Consider the following 23,982-nt stretch of genomic DNA (forward strand, 5'->3'; position numbering starts at 1 on the left):
GGGCGGAACGAAAGGATCGGGTTCTGAATTCAGGATGGAACGAGAGGATCGGGTTCTGAAAGTTAGAGCTCAGTCATGAAGCTGTGGCGGCCATCTTGAATGGAGTTGGCTGTTTTGGAGAGCGTCACATGTTGACCTTTGACCTCTGAGGCCAAGTCATCATAATAAAGCAGTTCACTTCTTTCTGCTCGGATCTGCATCAAAGGTTTCCTGTGTGGAAGGTTCTGAGATTGGAGGACCAGGATTACCTGCTGCTATCTGCGGTGGTTCTGGACCCGTCTGGTTCTGGACCCAACAGGCCCCGGCAGAGGCTGGATGTGCAGGAATTCTGAGCCTCAGGGAGTCCTGTGATGAAGGCCATCATTGTGGCCTTCCTTCAGGGGTGTTGGAGTCCAGGGTCAGACCCCTCGTGGCCGGGCCGAGCCAAGGCCAGAACCTCTGAGTGGGCTGCAGAGGAATGCAGCCGTTTGATTGGAGGTCGGGGAACTTGTCATTAAAAACTGAGGGCTGGGTGACCTGGTCTTCATAGATTTTACTTCCTGTTGAAATGACACAAACAGGATTTATCAGCCCTGCTCTGAGTACCGGCTCATTTCTCTGCTGCTTATTTAATGTTTGATAAAACGTGGATTTTCTATTGTGGAAAAAGGAAAACCTGCGCTGGGTTTTATCCTGATTCCTGCCCACCCCAACCCAAGAAGTTCTGAAAACCTGAAGAGATGAAGCAACTGAAGCAGTTTTGTTTCTACTGGAGGAAAATTCAGAATCTTTCCTAAAGCACACATGAACTTTTACCTGATGCTGTTTTCACGTCTAAAACACTGTAATTATTGCAGAAGAAATGGCTCCTGAGTGCACTTTGAATGACCGGGCTTCAGAATGTGCTCGTTACAGGAGCCCAGACAGCATGTTTGCTTTTTTCTGATCAAACAGACCTGAACCCTCTTAAAGAAGATAATGTTCATGTCATCATAAATCCAGGTTGGAGCCAGGTTCCTGGGTCAGTTTCCTTATTTAGCATCAAATCAAAAATCACAGCTCTGTTCTCCCCAACCAAGGCAGGGAACTTTACTGTGACACAGCAGTTCTGTGTTGATGTTAGCGTAGATTTAGATTTATGTTCTGTACGTTGAGTCAGGATGTGCTTCTTCTGCATCAGCCATCTTAGATTTCTAAAAGGCGTTCTTCACTGAGTCAGGTAAATGGCTGCAGGTGTTAGGATGCCAAACAGCTGGCTCTGTTCTTAGTAAAAACAATATAAACGTGACTTCAGGTGGTTCCAGACGACTGCAGCGACTAACGGAACATGTCCTCCGACAGGGTGCAGATAAAACCATCTGCTATCCTTCTTCTTGCTGACCATCGATTAAATAACTTCTCACAAAGCTGCAGACGACACACACAGAATAAATCACCAGCTTGTGAATTCAAGTCAATAAAAGACTAATTATGTTTGACTTGTTGTATGGAACCCACTTACACACCTCAGATTACTCTTTTAAGCAGATAAAGTCCAAACTCTGCCCAGATTCTTACGTCCGTGCTTCTTATTTTGTTGCATGTTTTACCAGATGACTGCAGGAAAGTCGTTTATTACTCGGCTTTCAGCCTGACTCAGGTACAGCATTAAAGAGCTCTGAGACATGTTGGCTTTTAGCACCCCGAAGTGTCAAAACGCTCCATTTTAGGTGACAAATCACACATCTGATAACCAGCTACACAGTGGGAGGGACTGAGAGCATCGTTCTGACAGGAAACAGGATTTAGCTGCTAAATGTTAAAATATCGCCCACAAGCCAACGAGCTGCAGTTATTCTGATGAAGCAACACCTTCATGTCCTGCGACTCTCCGGACTCAAACATGGACGAAGGAGCCATATTTGCTGCAACTTTTCTATCAGACAGTCGAATTAGAACTGCTGCTTTATTGGTTTAAACATGAGAGAAAAGAAAGGAAAAGTAGAGCTTGCATGCAGCTTTTCACATCTTGTCAGCCGGAGAAGAGCTTTTAACTTCAACAAAAATAAAATCGAGCCTTGAAATAATTTGAAGTCAATATTCCTCAAAGTGTCAAAAGAAGATCAGCCGAGATATCTTTGTGTTTTATTGTTATTATTGTTAAATTTTTGAGGAAATAGTGATGTCCTCTCATGTTTCTGCATCCTGTTTGAAGCCTAATAATGGAGCTTAATAATTAGAATAATTAAAGTCTTAGTATTCCTTAAAGGAATGCATATCGCCCGCCACCTCCAAGGCCAGAGTTTTAACCTGGACTCAGTTTCTGACGGGAGGGGATGGAGCTGTCGAACCTTGTTAATGACACAGTGACACAGAATATGTGCTGAGGATGACTGTCAGCTACTACCACACCAAGTTTCCTGAGCTGCAGCCGTTCCTTTGAAACAAATGAGCGCAGAAACAGGAGCGAAAACCTCACTGCCTGCTTGGAAATGATGCACCAAGCTTCTTCTTCTTCTTGAAGCACAAACAAACTTTTGTTTTTCTCGTCCAGTTCCATCGCAGGTACAAAAGCTGCAGCCGTGATGAAGTCATTGTGTTCTCTGGCTGCAGATCAGAGCCTCTGAGGCTAAAAGCTGCTCCCCGCTCGGACTGAAAACCTGCTTTTGTTCTGAATCAAAAAGGCCTCGCCGGTTGTTTTATTCTCCTCTGTCTGCATGTGTCTGTGACAGCGGTTAGAGGAGCCAGACCCTCACCGACCCCTGAAACCCCCCCACTTCCCCTGCTCGTTTCTGTCCATTAGCAGCCCAAAGGGGGAGTTTCTGCTGAAAACAAACAACAACAAACAAAAGCCCAAAGTGGGGCAAGGAGTGGAGACAGGGGGAGCTTCTGTGTGGAATAATTGCGAGCAACAATTTCCAACAGATGTCTGTTTGGACTTGGCCCTGGGCTCGTGGCCCCGTTAAATATAGTGATTTGATTGGAAAACGAGCTGCGTGAAATGGGCCTGCAGCCAGCCGGACCATTCGGGGCCTCGCTAATGACCCCCGAGGGGTCGAGGGGTCGCCGGAGTAAAAGCAGATCAGAGAGGATGTGGGGGCCAGGGGCCAGGACGGGCCCCCGTAAATCTGAAGCCCATTCTCAGAGGAAGCCATCTTTTTTTTTTTTTTTCCAACCTCGCCGTCAGAATCAAAATCACAATCGTCACGTTGTGCTCTGCAGCATGTGGAGGTTATAATTCAGAGCTGGCAGGCAGAGACGGGAGGCCGGGTCCGGTGGTACCGGACTTTCAGGAGGAGAGTCAGCAAGGTCGAGTATTTTAATCTGAGCGAGAGCCATCACTCCAAGGAGGGGGGAAACTGGTTCCATGAAGGAATGCATATCGCCCGCCGTCTTTTGATAAGAAATGACTGAAATGTTTTGGGTCAAACTTTGAAATCAACGTTCTGTGGGATCTCAGTCTCAGTCACAATCAGGGTATGTGTTCGGGAAGACTCTCAGCTACTACCACGCCAAATTTTAGCTCAGTATCTATAAAACTGACTGAGTTGCTGCAACTCCAGAGGAAGAAGATCAGGATTATTTTCATCCCTTAGAAGAAATCAGTTGATCAGAAGTAAAAACTTCTTCAGGCTGAGAGGAAAAGACGTTTCAGTTCCACGTCCTCCTGGAACAAAGACCTCAGTCAGACTGAGCTGAGATCGGCTCTGATCCGCTCTCTGCAGGACAGGAAGTAGTTTATCAGAACACACACACACACACACAGGCCACTTTGTTCTGTATCTGTGCACAGTTTGGAATTTTAAAGCACAAGTTTATCAACCTTTTCCTTCGTATTAAATCCCTCTCTGAGAGTCAGATATGTGTGCGTTAAAATCAGGCAGACGTGTCTGAGTCACATCAGAGTGATTTTCCTGTAAACAAATATTGTCATCGTTTATTTGCTGGGAACATTTTTCAGCCATACATTTTAGTTTATGAGCTTTATTAGTTGCCATTAAGTAGAGTTTGTATTTAGGTTTAATTTATCGTTTCAAAAAAGTTTAAATGAATTTTATATTCATGTATATTTATTTTACGTATCTAACTCTAACATGCGATACTTCCGTCAGTCGCCAGGGGGCGCAAAGCGTTCAGCCGTAACTAAAACCGACAGGAAGCTGGTACTGCAGAAGAAATGCTACAGCTCGGCTAGCATGCTAACATGCTAACATCTTCTCCCAATGACTTATAAGTCATTGTCTTCTCCCCTTCGTTTCTGCACACAGGTGGGTAAAAATGGCGCCTTCAGTGAGTTATTAAAGTGTGGACAAACATTACATGAAGTTAATTTTTATGTTTTGACTAATTTAACAGGGCTAAGGCTGCCAACAGTCCCTCAAAGTAAGGAATCATCCCATATTTAATCTAAAAGAGTTAAAAAAGTTAATTGAAGCTACTTAGAAAGTTGTTGTTTAAGCTGTTTTTTTTTTGTTTGTTTGTTTGTTAAATTGTTCAACTTTTTATTTAAAAAGCAGCAGATTTCAAACACAAACTAGAAATTTACATTTTCTGCAGAAATGTAGTGATGCTAAGCTCTGAATGGCTGCTGAAAGAGCTGAAAAAGTACAACACTAGCTGAAAGATAAAGTAAGCTAAACACTAGCTAAAAGTAGCTAAACACTAGCTTGAAGCCAAAAAAGTATTGAGACGAGCTAAAAGCTAATACGATCAAAACACCATAAAGCAGAATAATAGCTAAAAGTAGCGAAACAAGCTAAAACAATCAACACATTAGCTAATACAATCAAAACAAGCTAAAACAATCAAAACACTAGCTAAAAGTAGCCAAACACTAGCTAAAAGTAGCCAAACACTAGCTAAAACAATCAAAACATTAGCTAAAAGTAGCCAAATACTAGCTAAAACAATCAAAACATTAGCTAAAAGTAGCAAAACACAGGCTAAAAAGCTCCAAAGACGTTCCAGATCAGCAGTTCTCCATGTTCAGAGTTCTTCCCTGTTCTGATGCTCGGTTTGGACCTAATAAGGTGGCCGGTGAGTGTGGACTTTATGATTAAAAGTATAAAAGAAGTATGTGCGTGCTTTCGCTTCTCCTGAGGGATGACTGCCGGTCAGGTTCACCTCTTTCAGTGGAGATAAATCAGAGACACGTTAAGCTGTCAGGATTTCTTCACTCCTTGTTTTAGTTTTTACAGATAAAGACAAGAAAATGTTCTTGATAGTCTCTATATTATTCAGATTACTGAACAGAAACTAAATTGATCTTCCTGTGAACTCGTTTCCTTCGTTCAGCTCCGTTTCTCAGGGATTTGTTAGAAAGGACCCTCCCCTCAACGAGGTGACCTCTTGACCCCTAACATGGCTTCCTGAAGATTGTTTTCATCCATATGTTGGGCTGAAGACAGCATAACAGACACACCAAAGAGAGAAACATTTTTTTAAATGTACCAACTAAATATCAGAGTTTATATTTGCAGAAAGGTTGTCTGAAGCAGTTTTTCACTTCAAGAGTTTGGTATCATTTCACAATAAGGGTACCTTTTAGAAAGTAATGCTTTATGAGTTTGTAGGTGCCGTGTAGAGCATTTATGAGCCCATTTTCAAACTGTTTGAACACTAAAGCAGCCTCACTTTGAGTGTTTGAGCACATTTTGATTTGCAGGACCTCGTATCGTGATCGTAGTGTCATAAAATACACATTTAGACACATCAGCTAAAAACTCTTAAATGCAAAAAATAGTAAGAGTTGGTAAATGTAGGTTTACTAACATGTAACCAGCTACTAAAACACTCGACTCCCTGCAGGAGAAGTTACAGACGTGTTTCAAATGTTTTATTTTTTATATAGCTTGTGGCGCCATCTTGTGGGCAACATGAGTAGATTTATGTGTGTTAAATGGAAGAAATCTAACAATGAATGAATAGTTTTATCATCATAATGCTGTTTTAGAAACTACATCCTTTCATTGGTTATACCTGCACTCTGTGGAGGTGGGACAGGTGGGACAGGCGGGACAGGCGGGACAGGAGACGGACATCTTGGACAGTACATGAGTTTTTCAGCTTTATTATGAGACTCCCAGCTGCAGGACTTGGTGTCTTTATGCTTTTACGACAAAATAAACCCACTTTGGGATGTTTCAGTGCATCTTTATTAAAGAAGTGTTCACTGCTTTTCAAGGAATGTGAAAGTAAAACAGTTGGATTAAAATTACTGATAAAAGTGACAAAAGTTTTAAAGAATCACAGTTAAAACTTCAGAAACATTATAAAAACAAAAACAAAATGTTAGGAAATCAAGATTATCAATAAAAACATAATCATAACATACACAATCATACTGTAATCATTTGGATTCATTGATTAAGACAACATTGTGAAGGTTTTGATTAGTAAATAAAAAATTAAAGATCATTTCTTTTAAAAAGACTCAGAATCGTGAAGAAACAATGATACAAGTGTTCATTTTTAAAAGGCTTGTTTAAGTTTTTTTCTTCGGTCCCTTCCTGCTTTCTAAAACAAAATTCATTAATCATTAAGACTGATGCTGTAATCTGTGCGTTCAGAGTGGCTCCTTTTTAAGATTTAGGTTCAATATCAAGTGCAAGAGGCCCTTTCAACGAGAAGCCGATGAGAAAGGAGACCTTGGTCCCCTCAGAGTATCCACTGATCTGACTTCGGTACATCGGAACCACTTCGAGCTTCAGATCTGGGATACAAGTGTCCGCCAGTATCCCATCATGCTTCACCTCACCAGTGACCCTGCACAGAAGCTCTCTCACTTTCTTATCTTTCCATATTTTGCCGTTTCCCCACATGGAAGCAAACTCTTCCTGCCCAACCGTGACGTGGCTTTTGATGACCCCAGCGTGCACAAGTCGCTCGTAGCCCGGCTTGTTCCCCAGCAGGAAGTGGATAATGGGACTCTTCCCATTGTACACTTCCTTCAGCTCAGCGTGATAAGAGGTCTTCATCTTTGAGATGAACTGTCCCAGACCTCTACACTCTGGGTGTTGTGGTTGTGGCCACAACAGCACAACAGTGATGAAGAACAGTGCCAAACTGTCGTTTAATGGCGTTTGTGCAGCTAGAACCTGAAAGAGGTCGTTCAGCAGCACCGAGTATGCCACAAGATGGTGTGATCCCAGTTTGATACGACTCAACACAACACTGACATAGATGAAGTTGATTCTCTCCGTTAGAGTTGGGTTGTGTTGGCAAAGAGCCTGATACTTCTTGGCAATTTTCTCCATCTTTTCAGGTGGGGTTTGAAGTGAGAGAAAATTCAGAATCCCAGAGTAGGTATCAGCTTCTTCCTTCTCAAGGAACTGTCTTATCTTTTCAAGTTTTATCATGGTACTCATCAGTTTATTATTGAAAAGATGTTCAGAATCTGTTTTGCAGAAAACCTTTGCATACTGTTTAAAGCATCTGAAGAGCTCGTTTTGGGCCACCCGCTCACGGTTGTCTTTCATTCCATATCTGGAGCCCAGATTCACATACAGTTTGTCCAGATAGTCAATGTTCAGCTTCATCCTGTACTTCAGGTTGTAAAGTGTGTCTTTAAACTGTTCCAGAATTTGGTAGTAGGTTCTGTTCTTACTGCGTCGTGGATCATTTTTCAGTGTGTCCTCAAGTTTAACTCTTCCAGAGAGAACCTGGCTCATTATGTCAAGGCGGACACAATCGTGGGAAAACACTGGAATCTTTTCTAACAACTCAATAATGAGAACTCCAACCTGGATTTCTCCAAGACATCCTGACGTATTGAAAAGGCAGTTGTCTGTTTTGCTGTTCAATCGTTGAAGTGACTCCTTCTTTGCAAGGCTTTGTGTTTGCTGGAACGCTTCCATTGCTGACTGTGCCATTTTGAGAAAAACGATCAGTTTTCCTGGGCTGACAGGCTCTTCCTTGCAGGTTGCCATGGCATTCTTTAGCTCATGCTTAATGACCTGTGCTGATGTGTCTGCAATATAGGAGCTGTCTTTAGAGAGATCTTTTGCTTTTTCTGCCCATATTTTTGCCTCAGAGAAATCCTTATTCCTTAGGTAGTAGTATCTGGCAAGCAACTGAAAGATAACGGCATTTTTGTCAAATAATTTTGATGTATTTGTAAGCACCATCTCTTCCTGTCCAGGTGTTTCCTTTGCTATGTCTTGAATAAGTGGGGAGAACTTAGATTCCTCTTCTAAGGAGTGAAATCTTTTGACTAAAATGTAGTGAACATCTTGGAGGAGGTTGTCTTTGCCTTGTGTACACTCATAAAGCTGGTTTGTTGTCAGCAGAAAGTCGGTAATTTCAGCTTTTGTCACATTGTGTGTTGTTATAAGTTCCTGCAAACACTGACGTGCAATGCTTGCATGGATGATTTTCACAGCTTTGTAAACTACCTTGCCTTCAACTAGGCAGTTGAAGGCAATGAAATTGGAAAATTTTCCAAATCCATCTTCTACTTTAATGCTTCCACAGACTGGCTTTGGTTGAAGGCCCAGAAAGTCTTCACACAAGGAGACAGAGAGAGAGGAACTCTTGCAGTAGACGTTCAGTAGGACCAAAACAGCCAAGAGTTGTGCATTCTTCTGGTTCATGCTGAAGTTTTTCAGAGTGTTCCGGACAACCCCCTCAATATACTCTGACTTGAAGTTCTTCTTCATGATCATGAAACCATAAAATGTTTCAAAATTCTTGTGTGTCTTTTCTATCTCTGCAAGTTTGACCTCAAACAGCTTCAGTTCCTTCTCAGAGAGATGATTCCCAATGAAAACGGTGTCTGCAGTTGGTTCGCTCAGCTCAGTGGACTCTGATCTCATGCAGTTTAGAAGAATGACATTGGGAGACTTGGACTGAATGTCTTTCTCTGCACATGCCTTTTCAATGTGCTGAAGCAAGTCGTGTACCTTTTCCATATCGTCAAAGTCATCTATCATCAGCAGAACTGGGATTTTTGGCATTTCCTCTTCACAGGAATATGTTAAAAGCTTGATCACTTGATCAGCTACTTCAGCAAAGTCATTGCTGTTCTTTAGGACGGCACAGCGGAATTTGTCTCGAAGAGCCCATAATACATGCATGGCCAAAGTTGTACCACCACATCCAGGTACGTGAAGGAGATTGAGCAGCACACAGGCTCTCGACAGGGAGCTCAGGTCTGGGATGACTGTGTTCACAATGTAGTCAAACTGGTCTCGTTTGATGAATGCTGTAGATCCAGGCTGCTCTGAGAAATAGAAATTCCACCATAACACTTGTTCTCCTTTGTAGAAGTTCTCCTCCATGACAATTCTGTCCTCATTTCCTCCTTCACACTGGTTCACACACAGGACCTCCAAGGTATTCAGGCTACGCTCAACTTTTTTCTCAAGAGGCACTTTGCTTTCTCCGCCACAAGGTAGGAAACGTATGGCTCTGCGGTTTTTTGACCAAAGACTAATGATGGTGCCATTGATTTCAGCAAAACTCAGCTCATATATGCATCTACCAGAGATGTTGATTCCACACCGAGCCTCAATAAGATCCTTCCAGGAAGTAAATGCATTTTCATTGTCTGATATACAGAGGATTTGATCTGTGCCTCTGAGCTCCTGACAGAATGTAATGAAAGTTTCAACAAGGGGGTCCATCTTCTCTCTTACTGTTGACAAAAGTAAGAATATGACCAGGAACCTCTTGTTTGGAAGCACGTCTTTTCGACACAAGAAAGAAATCACATCTCGAACTGAGGCTCCCTTGTCCATCAACCACTGATCAATGTCTGAAGGTTCTTCATGCTCAATGCGTCCGTTGCAGAATACCCAGCTGGTGTTTCGAGTTAATTTCAACCTTTTAGCGATGTCCTCCACTCCTTCTGTGATTTTATAGTTGGCAGGTAAATGGATGCTTACTGTGCTCTGCTGGTCAAAGTAGCTCTGTAAGCCATGTTTAGCTGATTCAGGATCAAAGTCCAAAACAGCTGTTGGGTCAAGCTCTATAAGAAATCCTAGATTATGAAAATGGCTTGGATGGGATTTGTTTGTCACGATAACATATCGCTCAAAATGTGACTTATCCAAAGATAAGGTGCTACCAGTTATCATGTTACTCAATCTGGAGCCTTGAGTCGTGCTTTTTATTGCATTGAGGTACTTCTTTTCTGCGGTTTTGCGGAGCTGTGATAGCTGAGATATTTGTTCAACAAACTGGTTGTACTCTACCATGGGTTTGGCAGATGTAGTTCTTAGAAACAGATCCTTGCTGCTCCCACCGTCTCGGACATAAAAACTCTTTGGTGGAAGTGATTCTGCCTCTTTGGCTTTTTTCTTGGCTTTTTTTGTGTTGTTGGTCTGATAGACATTGTCTTCACATACAGCAGACTCAGGAACGATGTCCACTTCAATCACACATTTGTCAGACGATGTTGCGTTTCTGTTAAGAACCTCAACAAACCGAGGAGGCTTGATGCACATTTGAGCAGCTTTTTTGTGCTTATGCTCAAAGTAATCATCAATGGCTGATTTTAGCTCATTTGCAAAAGCCTCTTTGTCTTCCACAACCACTCCCAACACTTGACCATGAACAAAGTCTGGCTTGTCTCCTATTCCAAAATGTATGGTGCCATTGGTGCGGCTGTTCATACAGGCAGCTGCGAAGCGAATGACCTCTGAAGTGAACTTGGTTAATTTAGCTTCATCTGGTGTATTGATGAAAGCTTTATATTCATGGCAGGGTTCGATGAAGTCTGAGGCACCTGATTCCGTGACGTCCAGAATGCTGCTTTCCACATATCTTGATGTATCGTGGTATCTACAGAATGGATAGGGCTTGCATGGTTTTCCAGGTTGGTGTGCAGAACTCACTGGCTCCTCTCTCATTGACTTCATCGTTTCATCTCGGGCTTGAATAATAAGCTTAGCTGGTCCAAATGTCACACCCATTTCAGTTAAGTCTGATTTGTCTAAAAGTTTAAGACTGGGACCACTAATATCTTGATTAAACAAAATATCAGCAACAGAGTCATCCACACCATTCAAACTGAGAACCCATTCTTTCACTTGATCTTTACTCCAGTCCTTCATGTCCGACGGCAGAGCCTCCTCCTAACACAAAGATAAAAAGTAAAGTTAGTGATTTCTAACAGTAACGATGTACTGAATATATTCAAGGTTAAAGTATGAAACATAATACTCCATAACTCAAACATCTGTACTGTGGAAAGGGTTTAGGCAGGTGTGGATTAAATTCTGTAAAGTAGAAATACTTTTACAATACTTAATTATATTACATACAAAATTATTTTTATACAAAATTATATACAAAAGAAAAATATGAAATGACCTCTGCTGTAAAGCAGTTTTTTTCTCTTTAGTGACACCTGCTGTTCAGGAGGAAAACTGCAGAAGTCAGCAACTTTTATACCTGCCTAAAGCTTTTGCACAGTACTGTATATATATATATATATATATATATATATATATATATATATATATATATATATATATATATATTAAATAATCAATAAAGTTTTGTTTTTGTGTTTTTAATTATGTGTTTTTTGGTTTATGTTTTAGGTAAATAGTTTTATTAGTATTATTTTATTATTATTATTATTGGAGGTACTTACTTTAACTTCTTCGTTGTCGGCCATATTGGTCCCGGTTTCTTCCTCAAAGATGTAGATCTCTAAAGGTAAAATAAATAATATATAATCATTTAAATCACACTGTTTACAACAGAGAAGAAGAATTGAACAGAAACATAAAATCGTAGATTTCAGTTTTACCTGAAATATTAGTTTTACTGAACATCCATGATGGCTGCCTCACGCTTCATGAGTCTGAAAATAAATAAATTAAAAAAAACATGTTTTCATTTTTATCTGAGCTCATTTACCTTTATCATTAACTACAAAAGGCTTTGACAAACGGAAGTAGAAAAGATAAAAACAAACCGCTCTGGACACAACGTTTGCCGTCTTGTGATTTTATTTAGCTGCAGATTTTTTGGCAACAAAAAGTCTTTAAAAACATCAGATTTCTTGTAACTTTTTAGAGGTTTCTAGCAGCTGTCTGCTGCTGGTTTTTACAACTCTTCTGCTGCGTGTTTTCTAAGTTGACACTAATTAAGTTTCATCGTTCTGCACTGCTTTGTTCACCTTATCATCTTAGTTTTTGTGAAAAGGAGAGTAATTTGAACGCTCCCTACTCCCAGTCCTGTCTGAGGCATTTGTGTCTGCAGTTTGCATGATGTTTACATATTTTCTCTCTGCGTCTGCGTGAGTTCTTCTAGAACTTCCAGTTTTTATTTCCGACTGAATGAACATTGGGTTAAAAAAGGCTTACTGGTATGAGTGAGAGTCACTTTGCCCGCTTCGTGAAGAACTACTGCCTGCCTTTTTATCACCTGAAGGCAGAGTAATTATGTCTCTGCTCCTTTGTCTGTACTGTTAGCAAAATATTTCATAAACCACAGAACGGATTTTAATAAAACTCTCAGGCAGTATTCACTGGATGAACATCTACAACTGATTAACATTTTGGGCTGAATCCAAATCAAGATGGCTGCCACAGCTAATCGACATTACTCCGACATACTCCGAGCATCGGCACATCTTGAATTAAAACTGGCAGCGGGTGATATGCATTCTTCAAGAAATGCTAGGCCTTTAACTAGTTTTATTTATTTAAAGGAATTATTCATATAGTTTATTCAGGGTGGGGTTTGTTTCTTTAAGTCTAACAGGATTTTGAACATTTTAGGAACAACACAAAGTTATTATTTACAGCAGAACAGCCACATATGAGCAATAATACAACAGTTATTTTAATGATAATGTTATTTTTCTTGTCTTCATGTTTAACTGGACCAACCACCCAGTTCAGGGTTAATAAACATCCCTCTGTTTTCTGCTGAACCTGCTTTACGTCTTTAAGTTTCGTTTCCTCGGTAATGCCCCCTGAGCCTCAGATCCAAGCAGTCCTCTGTTTGAACACAGAAAACCATCTGATTTCCTCTTCTGTCAGCAGAAACATGCAACAGTTCCTGGGTTAGTGGATTATTTGCTGGTTTGGAGCCTTTGTTCTGTAAAAAGACTCTAATTATAAATGTAAACCCTGTCTGTGAGCGCAGCTACAACTCTCAGTCGATTATTCTTTATCCTCCAGAAACAAACGGACTCACCGGTTTCCTGCCTGGGGGTGTTGGGGGTCTTCAGAGCCCGAATCAGAACCTGGTCCGGGTGCTTGTTGTCTGCAGACAGACAGGATGAGTGTGGACTGCAGAATGACTCAGGAAGGAATGCAGCTGCTGGCCCTCCTACAACTCTCTAAATGACGTCGGTAGTCCTTTTTTTTTAAAAATCTGTCTGAAGTGGTCTGAAAACTTGATAAATGTAGAGAGAGAATCTCTAAACTTACGACTCTGAAGGGCGGTGATTCTGAGGAAGTGAAACCTGAGCAGCTCAAACAGAAAGAGATGGAGAGCTGCCGTTCATCTGTGAATGACCCCGTTGTTACAACAACACACTGATTTCTGAGAGCTAAATGGTATTCACCCACTGTGTGATATATATAGGCCGGCCCGACCATTTCTGGTCGGGCCGATGATGTCATGCAGAAATGGTCGGGGGCCAACAGAAATGGTCGCACCGACGATTTCATGCAGAAATGGGCGGGCTCAGCGTTTCTTAAAGAAACGCTGAGCCCGACGGTTTGTTTCCCCGACGGTCGGTAGATAGATAGATTTGATAGGTTGTTTAAAGTGACATTCACAAAAATTAACAATACTAAAAGCCATAAAGACTAAATTAATCTCTTCAAATTATTTTACATTTCTTCCTTTTTTATTTTTACTTTGTTTTCTTTCTCATGTTTGGTTCACAATAATGTATTAACATGTTCGTTTTTCCTTATTTGTGAATTGTACCGAATTAAATTGTATTTAAATAAAAATTAGAAAGAAAAAATGACGTTTAGAAATCATTTTATTCAGGCAGTATTTTCGCCTCCGCAGCTTCCGGGGTCCTTCGCTCCTTTCTACTCAGGCATCGCAGCCTGGCGTCCCGGGAGGGGTCCTGCACATCACATTCTTACGCACGTGCGCCGCTTGTAACCATGGCGGACATGCAGATGAAACTTCTCCGGAAAAAGATCCAGAAAAGAAACTTGAAGAACAAAGAGCGGAAACAGAAGAGGAGACAAACAGGAGAAGAAGAAGAAGAAGAAGCGGGTAAGAGCAGACACGAGCCGGTTAAAGGTTCTGACGCGGTTCTGGACCGGGACAGTACCGGGTTCACACCTGATGAGGAGCAGTGATGTTTGTTCCGGTCAGCTTTTATTCCTCAACAACACCTGAGCTCTGTTTTCAGGTAAACGAACTTTAGGATTAAACAGGAAGTTCAGAGCTCCGATAAGAGGGACCCTAAAGGGATGTGTGACCTTTGACCTCTAAAGAAAAGCCATCATTCAGCAGAGAGGCAGAAACACCCAAATTAAACCGTAGAAGAACAGCAGAGGTTAAAGTTGAACAGTTAAAGAGGCCTTTCTGTCTTCATGTTCTGTTTCAGTGGGTTCTAATGGGCTGGAGGAGGAGGAACCCCAGGAGAACCAGGCCGAGGAGGAACCAGAGCAGAACCGGACCGAGGAGGAACCTGAGGAAGCTCCTCTGAAGAATAAGAAAAAAAAGAAAAGAAAACTGACTGACCCAGAAGAACCACCAGGTGAGACCTCCACCTGCCGGACCCGGACTGCTGCTGGTTCTGGTTCTGATTCTTGTTCTCATTTCAGCCGAGAAGAAGAGCAGGACCGCCGACAAGGAAGAGGAGGACGCAGAGAAGTTAGAAGAGGAGGAGGAGGAGGAAGATGAGCCGGAGCTGCCGACGGGATTAACAGGTTTGACGTTCTTTAATTTGGACCAAAAACCCGGAAACGAAATGATCCTCCATTTACCACGACCCGGTTCTGACAGGATTCATGTTTATATGTTCCTGCTTCAGAACCGAGGCAGCAGACGGGTTTTAACGGGTCGGTTCTGTTCATGGATCTGTGCATCTTGTTAAAGAAATTTATTTTTAATGAAGTTAAAAGTCAGAACCTGATCTGAAAAAAGCCTTTTAGCTTAAATAATTTACTAAATATTTATTCAGATGGACAAAATAAACACAGATATTTTAAATCATCAGCATAGTTCACTTCCTTTTACTGTAGGACTCTGAAATGTGTTTGTTTTCAATGATTTTTATTTTTCTTGCTCTGTTAGTTATTTTCTGTTAAAGCAGAGGATTAAAATGATTAAAGTTTCCTTAATTAAACAGGAAAGGATTCAGGATTTCATGAATGTTTATAAAATTCATCAAAAAGCTTCAGTTCAGCAGAACCTCTGGTCAGTTTGTTGTTTTATCCACAAACAGCTTGTTTTCCTGCAGAGTTCAGCTCCTTAAAGACAAACTGAGACATAATCCTGTTTTAGAAACGTTTGTTAAAGTCACGTTTGGATGAAGAACGTCTCCTCTGGGCGACCCGGTGGTTCCTCCGGCGTTGTCAGATAAAACGTCTCGTTCAGGACGAGAGGCGAGGAGGAAGCTTAAAGGAAAACCTATAAAAATAATCTGTATTTCTGAAAATGAACCTCTGACAGAAAACATCTTCAGATCTAATAAAAGGAGCTAAAGTTAAACGAGAGTTGTTATAAATCTGTCTTCAGCAGATGAAATCATAAATGTGGGAGGAGCCAAGAACAGTTTTATGAGGTGTGTGAAGGAAAAGAAGCTGTGGTTTTTGAAAACACTCGACCCGTCGAGTGGTTCTGCTGATCCGAACCAGTCTTCGGTTCTGCTGCCTTCATGTGTTGCTCGTTCATCGTCTCCATCGTGAAGCGAGTGTCAGCGAAGGCGAACAGAGACTCGTGTGGTTTTCTGTCTGTGGACGGGTCGTCTGTGGCTCCTCCCACTGAGAGAACTGCATGGACATCTAACAGCTTGAACTAGAAACTCAGAGAGAATCTGGACCTGATCCGGTTTGATAGAACCTTCTGTTCTGTTCCAGGAGCGTTCGAGGACACGTCCTTCAGTTCCCTCGCTGAGCTGGTGAGTGACAACACCCTGAGGGGGGTGAAGGAGATGGGCTTCGATCAGATGACCGAGATCCAACACAAAACCATCCGGCCCCTGCTGCAGGGGAGGTATGTCGCTCCGCCGGGTCAGAACCGACACGAGGCGTGGTTCTGTGGGCTGACGCTGTCCTGTTTCCCTGCAGGGACATCCTGGCTGCTGCTAAAACAGGAAGTGGTAAGACCTTGGCCTTCCTCATCCCGTCCATCGAGCTGATCTACAAGCTGAAGTTCATGCCGAGGAACGGTGAGTTTCTGTCGAGGTCCGGGTCTGCAGAGGCCCGGGTCCGCCGACCGCAGGCTTCCCCGGCTGAACGTCCGTCTGTCCAACAGGAACCGGGGTGGTGATTCTGTCCCCCACCCGGGAGCTGGCCATGCAGACGTACGGCGTGATGAAGGAGCTGATGACTCACCACGTGCACACGTACGGGCTCATCATGGGGGGCAGCAACCGCTCGGCCGAGGCCCAGAGGCTGGCCAAGGGAGTCAACATCGTGGTGGCGACGCCGGGCCGCCTGCTGGACCACCTGCAGGTTCTTAAACTCCCTGCTGTCAGTTTGATGGTGAGCTTTTATTTTGGTAACTTCCTGTCTCGGTGTCCAGAACACTCCCGGGTTCATGTACAAAAACCTCCAGTGTCTGATCATCGACGAGGCGGACCGGATCTTAGAGGTGGGCTTCGAGGAGGAGCTGAAACAGATCATCAAGCTGCTGCCGAGTAAGTACCAGAAGCCCTCCGTTAAAGGGATATTCTGCTCGTTTTGAAGTGAGGCTCTGTGAGTAATTATTCTCTCAGCTGGAGAACAAATTCTACAGAACCTCACTTTAAAACGGCCAGAATCCCTCTTTAAGTCTGATCCAAACCAGAGTTACAACAGGAATCCTTTTCAAAATATTTACAAATATTTTCCTCATAAACACAGATTAAAATCTTTTTACTTCCTTAAATAAAATTAAATCTGCTTCAGCAAACAGACAGTTTTTCTACTTTAGCTTCCAGTTAGCTGTTTGTTTAGCTTTTAGCTCGTGTTCTGCTTTTTTTAGTTTCACCTGCTCAGATCTTTCTCAGCTTGTTTGAGTTAAGATGTGTTCCTCTGTGTGCAGAGAAGAGGCAGACCATGCTGTTCTCAGCCACTCAGACCCGGCGGGTCGAGGATTTGGCTCGGATCTCCCTGAAGAAGGAGCCGCTGTACGTCGGAGTGGACGACAACAAAGACCGGGCCACGGTGGACGGGCTGGAGCAGGTGGGGTCTGGTCTCAGTCTGGGTGGGGCTCGGTCCAGGTGGGGTGTGGTTCCCGATCAGCTGACGCTGACTGTCGGTCCGGTTTCAGGGCTACGTGGTGTGTCCGTCAGAGAAACGCTTCCTGCTGCTCTTCACCTTCCTGAAGAAGAACCGTAAGAAGAAGCTGATGGTCTTCTTCTCCTCCTGCATGTCCGTCAAGTTCCACTACGAGCTGCTCAACTACATCGACCTGCCCGTCATGGCGATCCACGTGAGCGCTCCGGCCCGGTTCTGTTCCTCGGTCTGAATCCAGAACCAGCCGCTCTGAAGCCTTTTCTCCTGGTTTCTCCTCTCAGGGCAAACAGAAGCAGACCAAACGGACCACCACCTTCTTCCAGTTCTGCAACGCTGACTCCGGCATCCTGCTGTGCACGGACGTGGCCGCCCGAGGACTCGACATCCCCGAGGTGGACTGGATCGTCCAGTACGACCCGCCGGATGACCCCAAGGTTCTGAGCGCTTAACAGAGCAGCAGGATGTTCTGGGGATGGAGAGGCTGAAGGGACTTTTATTTTGAAGAGTATCTGTGGGTTTTATTTTTCCTGCTGACCTGATTGCTTAATTAAGATGTTAAAGACGACATGACGGTCATGGGGGCGGCCATGTTGGAAACGTAAGGGGAAGAAAGGCATGCTGGATAATATGAAGGCCAGGGACTCTGAGGGACGAGAGGAGATTAGATTAGGATTAAAAACAGGACAAACGGAGGGACAGGGTTCTGATGGTGCTGCTCTCCGTCCTCAGGAGTACATCCACAGAGTGGGCCGGACCGCCCGTGGCATTGACGGCCGAGGCCATGCCCTCCTCATCCTGCGCCCCGAGGAGCTCGGCTTCCTGCGGTTCCTCAAACAGGCCAAGGTGAGGCTTCGGACCGCCGGGTCTCAGGTTCGTCTTCCTGTCCGGTTTACGTCTGTCTCCGTGTCGTCCAGGTCCCTCTGAGCGAGTTCGAGTTCTCCTGGAGTAAGATCTCTGACATCCAGTCTCAGGTAGGAACTCCGGCCTCGGTTTGTGCCTTTAAACGTGTCCACGATCCGCCCCGGGAACCAGAACCGTGTCCTGTTTCCTCAGCTGGAGAAACTGATCGAGAAGAACTACTACCTGCACAAGTCGGCGCAGGAGGCCTACAAGTCCTACGTGAGGGCGTACGACTCGCACTCGCTCAAACAGATCTACAGCGTCAACACGCTCAACCTCCCCATGGTGGCGCTGTCCTTCGGCTTCAAGGTCCCTCCCTACGTGGACCTGAGTATCCTTCCTGTTTCAGCCGAACAGAACCAGAACTCTAACGGTTCTGGAGCTTCAGGGACATTTTCAGGCCTGAGAAGAAGATGTGATGTTTTTATTTGCTGCACGTATAAAAGGAGAAATGCTTCTGGTTTGTCCTCCTTGACTCTGGTCCTCAGACGTCCACAGCACCAAAGGCGTGAAGATGCAGAAGCGCGGCGGCGGCGGAGGGTTCGGCTACCAGAAGTCCAACAACGTGAAGAAGTCCCGGATCTTCAAACACGTGAACAAAGGGAAGGGCGACCGGAGGCAGTTCTCCCGCTGAAAGGACCCGTGAACTTTCCGTTGACCTTTGACCTTTTGTACAATGATGTTTAACTTTCTGACTCCAGTTTAACCCGGAAAATGTAAAATAAATTATGTCCCCAGGATCTGCTGTTGGACAGTTTTATTAAACGGTTAGATGATTAATCATGTTTATAAAACATTTACAGAAACTTTCCCTTTAAATAATAATAATCTGAGGTAAGGTGAACTTTGTCTTATCGTTATGAAATCAAATGGACCATTTATTAAATGTTTCAGAGCCTGAAGTGACCCAGTTTTTAATTTTTTACACAATAAAAACAAGTTTAAGGTGATTTAGTCCCTTCAGTGTTAGTTTACTGTCTGCATCTCTAAAAGTTTAACAAAAATATAATTAATATTATTTACAGGACATTATTATTCAGCTTCAGTCATGAAGTTCAGTAGTGCTTCTAACTTCAGATTAGCCCGTTTAAAACCTTTAAAGGGACATTTCTTCCCCTTCTGAGGAGCTGAAACCTTTTTTAATGTCGCCTCCTCTGGTTGGACGGTTCAGGGTTTTTAACTTCCTGTCTGAATGAAAATCAGGAAGTTTGTGATGTTCGGTGGATTATTTCTTTGTTGTTGGACGTAAATCTTTTACAGTTGGAAGGTCTGATTATTTTTCATTAAATGGAGCCATGTTTGTTGGGAAATGTCTCTGTGGTTCAGCAGCTGATCCTGGTCCTCAGGGCCTCCATCCTGCAGGTTCTCCTTGTTTCTCTGCTCCAACACACCTGATCTGAATCAGTGGCTGATTAACAGGCTTCTGCAGAACATGAAGAGGTGATTTAACCATGAATCAGGTGTGTTGGAGCAGAGAAACAAGGAAAACATGCAGGATGGAGACCCTGAGGACCAGGACTGGAGACCCCTGGATTAGATGATTAGGGCCGGTCCATCCTGCTCTGTGAGGGTGAACGATGACATCATGGAGGACAGAGTTCAGTCCCAGACAGTGGGCATTTTGGATTACCCTCTGGTTCCTCACAGGTGAGGACAATCAGCCTGACTGTCCTCACCTGTCAACCAAGAGAAACAGCTGGTTGGTGGATTTTTCATGGGTGTGAAACACTTACTTACTTACTTGCTCTCAGATGGATTTCCTGAACAGATTTGGCTCCATTTACCAGAAGATTTGTTAAGAAATAAAGGTGAGTTGTCCTTACTGTCTGTGCTGTTTATACAAATTAAATCCTAGTTTTAGAAGCTGAAAGATCAAAATTCGATCACTGAGGTGAGTACCACTAAAGTAAATTCAAATAAAACAGTGAAAAGAAACTAACTGACGTCTGATCCACTTAAATAATCTGATGTCAGAGTTTCTGAAGTCAAACAGAGCTGCTCAGAAAGGTAGAAATATCCCTTTAACTGGACGGTTTGACTCCAAACTAAATGTAAAAACTCCACAGGTTGTGGTTAAACCCAGCAGGCACTTGAGGCCGGGGTCGGCTCAGAGGAGGTCCAGCAGCTTGGTCCTGAGTCCACCGTCACGGTTCTGGTACCGCTCGGTTCTGTCACTGCTGCTGCTGGCCTGTGAGAGCAGAAACAGCAGATTTACCAACAAATAAACAACTTTAAACCCTTAAAGAGTCTCAGAAGCTCCAACAAAATGCAACTTTTTAAGTTTTGATGCTTTTTTCTTCACAAGATAAATGGCTGCAACAGATTGATTTGGAGTCAACCCCATTCAAGATGGCCGCCACAGCTAATCAAAGTGGGGTTTTTTTACAGACACTGAGCTGAGGCTTGGTGTGGTCATCCCTAACAGAGCGGCTCCGGCTTCCAGGCAGGAAAACAAACAGCAGCTCGTTAGTGATGAACTCGTTAACTGGTTAAAGTCGAGCAGGTTAGTGTCAGGACATGCAGCATTGAACCGTCGGACCTTAGGGGTCCACTCTGACGGGGGGAGCGGAGGGAGGGACCCAACAGGGGCCGCCGTTCTTCTTCCCTTCACCTGTTTCCAGACATGGATGACAGTCAGAGATCTGGGTTGGGGGGGACAGAGGGGGACAGAGGGGGGGTTGGACTTCAGGACCTCAGCGTACCGTTAGTGTTGCAGCTCGTCTCCGTCGTCTCCCAGTTCATGGCTTTCTGCACGGCCTTCTTCCAGCGGTCGAACCGGTACTCGCTCTCTGCGGGCGGAGAAAAGAAACGGCCACCAGATGGCAGCAGAGGTCGTGTCATCAGTCCTTCAGTGAACAGTAAGGACGGTAAATTCACACAGGAGGAAAACTGTCACATCTTTTCTGTCAGAGGTGGTTAACCCTCTGTGGCCCATCCTCGCCCGCCTCATCTCAAACACATCCCTCTGAGTGATGCTTTACAGACAGGAACCAATAACAGTTTAATCTTTCACACGACTCTCAGGAAGGCATCACTTCCTGTCTGAAATAAGTTTCACAGCAACAGGCGAGGAAACCATCATGGCATCGATCCCAAACCTACAACAGAACGGTCCAGAGGTCAAAGGTCAAAGCCTCTTCTCTCTGAAAACAACATGGCAGCTCAGACTTCTGGAGCAGAACCAGACCTGCAGCTGTCAGCACGGTGGTGGAGGGCTGATGGTTTGGGCTGATTCTGGAGTCAGATGTGACAAATAGGACAATGATCCCAAACACAGCAGAACGGTCCAGAACCAGAACCTCAGAGAGCTGAGCAGAAACCAACGCTGGAAAGAAGAGTGGGCCACAACTCCTCCACAACCAGGAACCCACTGAGAGTTCTGCTGCTGGAGGAGGTTCTGCTGGGTCAGGAGCTGGACCCAGGTTCTGTTGGGTCAGGAGCTGGAATCAGGTTCTGTTGGGTCAGGAGCTGGACCCAGGTTCTGTTGGGTCGGGAGCTGGTTCTGCTGGGTTTGTTTGTGTTCTCTTACCTTCCGGGTTGATCTGAGGCTCATATTTCTCCAGCGTGATGTTCGGGAGCTGACCCGGGTTCAGGGTCCACACCTCCACCCCCGCAGCCGCCCCCGCTGCCATGGCTGCACCCAGGGAGGTGGTCTGAGGCATGCTGGGCTGGACTGGAAGGAGGAGAACCGGGTTTGGTACTGATTTCAGACTGATTGATTTTAAATGAGATGACAGGAAGGACCAGAGTCCAGATCTGCTGAGTCTTATCAACAAAACAAGTTACAAAACCCAAACTTCGACCTGGGAGGGGCTCTTAACATGGAGTCACTCCTCCCAGGAAGAGATTCAGGCCTTCAGGTTTGCTTTGAACTGAGTACAGATATATTTATTTTATTTAAAGAACAAGTCTCTGCTCAGACTTGGACTCTGAGTCTCTGTCTGAGGCGTCTCTGCTCAGACTTGGACTCTGAGTCTCTGTCTGAGGCGCCTGGACTCGTCTTTCTGCAGCTCTCTCACCCACAGGGATGCAGAGGATGTCGGCCTGCAGCTGCATCAGTAATCTGTTCCCCGTCATGCCTCCGTCCACCCGCAGCTGCGTCAGAGGGACGCCGCTGTCCCGGTTCATCGCGTCCAGGATCTGAAAGGCACGGCTCCGTTAGCGGCTGAGACACGTCTGCTCCGTGGACAGACGGGACGGTCCTCACCTCTCTGGTCTGGAAGCAGACGGCCTCCAGGGCAGCGAAGGCCAGGTGGCTCCGGTTTGTGAACTGCGTGAGTCCGCAGATGATGCTGAGTCAAGAGAGAGGGGACATGTCTCACGTTAGTCGGGTCCTCCGTCCTCAGAGGCTCAGAGATGAAGAGTGTCTCACCCGCGGGCGCTGGGCTCCCAGTACGGAGCGTAGAGACCGGAGAACGCCGGGACGAAGTAACAGCCGTACGACGTTCCTGCTGCCGCTGCTAACTGCTCTGAGAGGAGAGGAGCTCTTCAGAACAGGAGGTTCTGGTTCTGGTTCTGTTTTTACGGCCGGTAACGTACCGAGCTCCGAGGACGACTGGACGATGCCCATGTTGTCCTTCAGCCAGCGGATCACAGCTCCTGCGATGGCGACTGAACCCTGGGGACAGAGGACAGGAGACACGGGTCAGGGGGACCAGGACGGACTGGACTGGGTCGCACCAATCAGCCAAAACATTATGACCAAAGGCCTGAATCAGAACTACAACACTGTGGTCCCTGGACCCCTGTGGACCTCTGAAGGTCTGCTCTGGTTTCTGCCTCGGACCCGGTTCAGGCAGGTTCTACGGGTCAAAGGATCTGCAGAACCCAGCAGAACTTTGTCCAAAGCCTGACACAGCTTCACAGACCCAATCAGAAGCTGCAGTTTGTTCTGGCAGAACTTCTACTGGATCAATGATCCTGAATCCTCACTGGTTCTTCATCCCTGGACCGTTTTTACTCGGTTCTGCAGATGTTCTGACCCACTTTGGTTCTTGTTAGTTTTATTTCATCTTCAAACTCTGAATGTTCACCTTCTGATTCACCTGTCAGTGGTCATAATGTTACGGCAGATCAGAGTAAACTGAAGCCCGACGGCGGAACCAGAACCTCGAGAGCGTAGCAGGCGGGTTGGTCCCTCCCCAGCTTGTAGGCGACGGTGGTGATGAGGCCGTGGTCCGACGTCAGAGGCTGAAAACCCAGAAAGATCAAAAATGAAGCTGAAGGAGCAGAAAGCAAACGTCTGATGTTACCTCCTCACCGTGGTTCCGGTGTTTCTCAGCAGGAAGCAGCCGGTTCCGTATCTTTGGACCAAAACAGAGAAGTAACAGAATTATTAACATCACCACGTTCCACTGCTGGGAACCAACATGTCCTCACGTGTTCTTGGCCTGTCCCTCCTCGAAGCACATCTGACCCACCAGAGCGGCGGACTGATCCCCCAGACACTGACAGGAACAGGATCTGTGTTAATCAAACCGGACCCGAGAGTCCGACCAGAACCACTGCTGCCTTTAGACACGTTTTATCCAACGGAAAACTCTTACCCCTGAGATGGGAACGCCTGCGAGCGAGCCGGATTTCTGCAACGAGGACAGAGACAGATGTCAGGACTGAACTCTAAACCTGGTCCTGTTGGAGCTCTAAACCTGGTCCTGTTGGAGCTCTAAACCCGGTCCTGTTAGGAGTTCTAAACCCGGTCCTGTTGGAGATCTAAACCTGGTCCTGTTGGAGATCTAAACCTGGT

The 23,982-nt window shown here is 44.8% G+C and overlaps 3 protein-coding genes across 5 annotated transcripts in view; 1 reads left to right on the plus strand and 2 right to left on the minus strand.

Annotated features, from left to right (window-relative positions):
* Positions 1-6,095: 6,095 nt before the first annotated feature.
* Positions 6,096-13,416, minus strand: LOC108249765 (sterile alpha motif domain-containing protein 9-like). The gene is made up of 5 exons (XM_017439347.3): positions 13,350-13,416; positions 13,114-13,182; positions 11,717-11,770; positions 11,558-11,616; positions 6,096-11,033 (listed from the first exon to the last, which is right to left on the minus strand). The coding sequence occupies exons 3-5, from the start codon at positions 11,739-11,741 to the stop codon at positions 6,540-6,542; spliced, it is 4,578 nt and encodes a 1,525-aa protein (XP_017294836.1). The 5' UTR covers positions 11,742-11,770; positions 13,114-13,182; positions 13,350-13,416; the 3' UTR covers positions 6,096-6,539.
* On the plus strand, positions 13,129-18,981 carry ddx18 (DEAD (Asp-Glu-Ala-Asp) box polypeptide 18). 2 transcript variants are annotated; one of them, XM_017439348.3, is made up of 15 exons: positions 13,129-13,267; positions 13,945-14,160; positions 14,498-14,650; positions 14,718-14,822; positions 15,975-16,110; positions 16,185-16,285; positions 16,372-16,571; positions 16,642-16,756; positions 17,143-17,282; positions 17,371-17,532; positions 17,618-17,770; positions 18,066-18,179; positions 18,251-18,307; positions 18,390-18,567; positions 18,725-18,870. In XM_017439348.3, exons 2-15 carry the CDS (start codon positions 14,046-14,048, stop codon positions 18,868-18,870), a joined length of 1,875 nt encoding a protein of 624 aa, XP_017294837.1. In that variant the 5' UTR covers positions 13,129-13,267; positions 13,945-14,045. The 2 variants fall into 2 exon arrangements, with proteins under 2 accessions (XP_017294837.1, XP_037831965.1); XM_037976037.1 differs by lacking the exon at positions 13,129-13,267 and having other exon boundaries at positions 14,046-14,160; positions 18,725-18,981.
* LOC108249759 (glycerol kinase) overlaps positions 18,979-23,982 on the minus strand; it is a 15,127-nt gene continuing 10,123 nt past the window's right edge. Inside the window, exons 9-20 of one of the 2 annotated variants that reach the window (XM_037976038.1) lie at positions 23,783-23,818; positions 23,616-23,683; positions 23,497-23,539; positions 23,346-23,426; positions 22,776-22,854; positions 22,609-22,705; positions 22,444-22,528; positions 22,256-22,376; positions 21,766-21,909; positions 20,939-21,025; positions 20,776-20,847; positions 18,979-20,424 (exon numbers count right to left, since the gene is read on the minus strand). In XM_037976038.1, coding sequence (XP_037831966.1) covers positions 20,777-20,847; positions 20,939-21,025; positions 21,766-21,909; positions 22,256-22,376; positions 22,444-22,528; positions 22,609-22,705; positions 22,776-22,854; positions 23,346-23,426; positions 23,497-23,539; positions 23,616-23,683; positions 23,783-23,818 — 912 coding nt within the window. In that variant the 3' untranslated portion in view covers positions 18,979-20,424; position 20,776. The remainder of the gene's footprint in view (positions 20,425-20,775; positions 20,848-20,938; positions 21,026-21,765; positions 21,910-22,255; positions 22,377-22,443; positions 22,529-22,608; positions 22,706-22,775; positions 22,855-23,345; positions 23,427-23,496; positions 23,540-23,615; positions 23,684-23,782; positions 23,819-23,982) is intronic. The other variant, XM_017439341.3, reaches the window with a different exon arrangement.

This window comes from Kryptolebias marmoratus, linkage group LG6 (genome assembly GCF_001649575.2).
Source record: "Kryptolebias marmoratus isolate JLee-2015 linkage group LG6, ASM164957v2, whole genome shotgun sequence".
Lineage (NCBI taxonomy): Eukaryota > Metazoa > Chordata > Actinopteri > Cyprinodontiformes > Rivulidae > Kryptolebias > Kryptolebias marmoratus.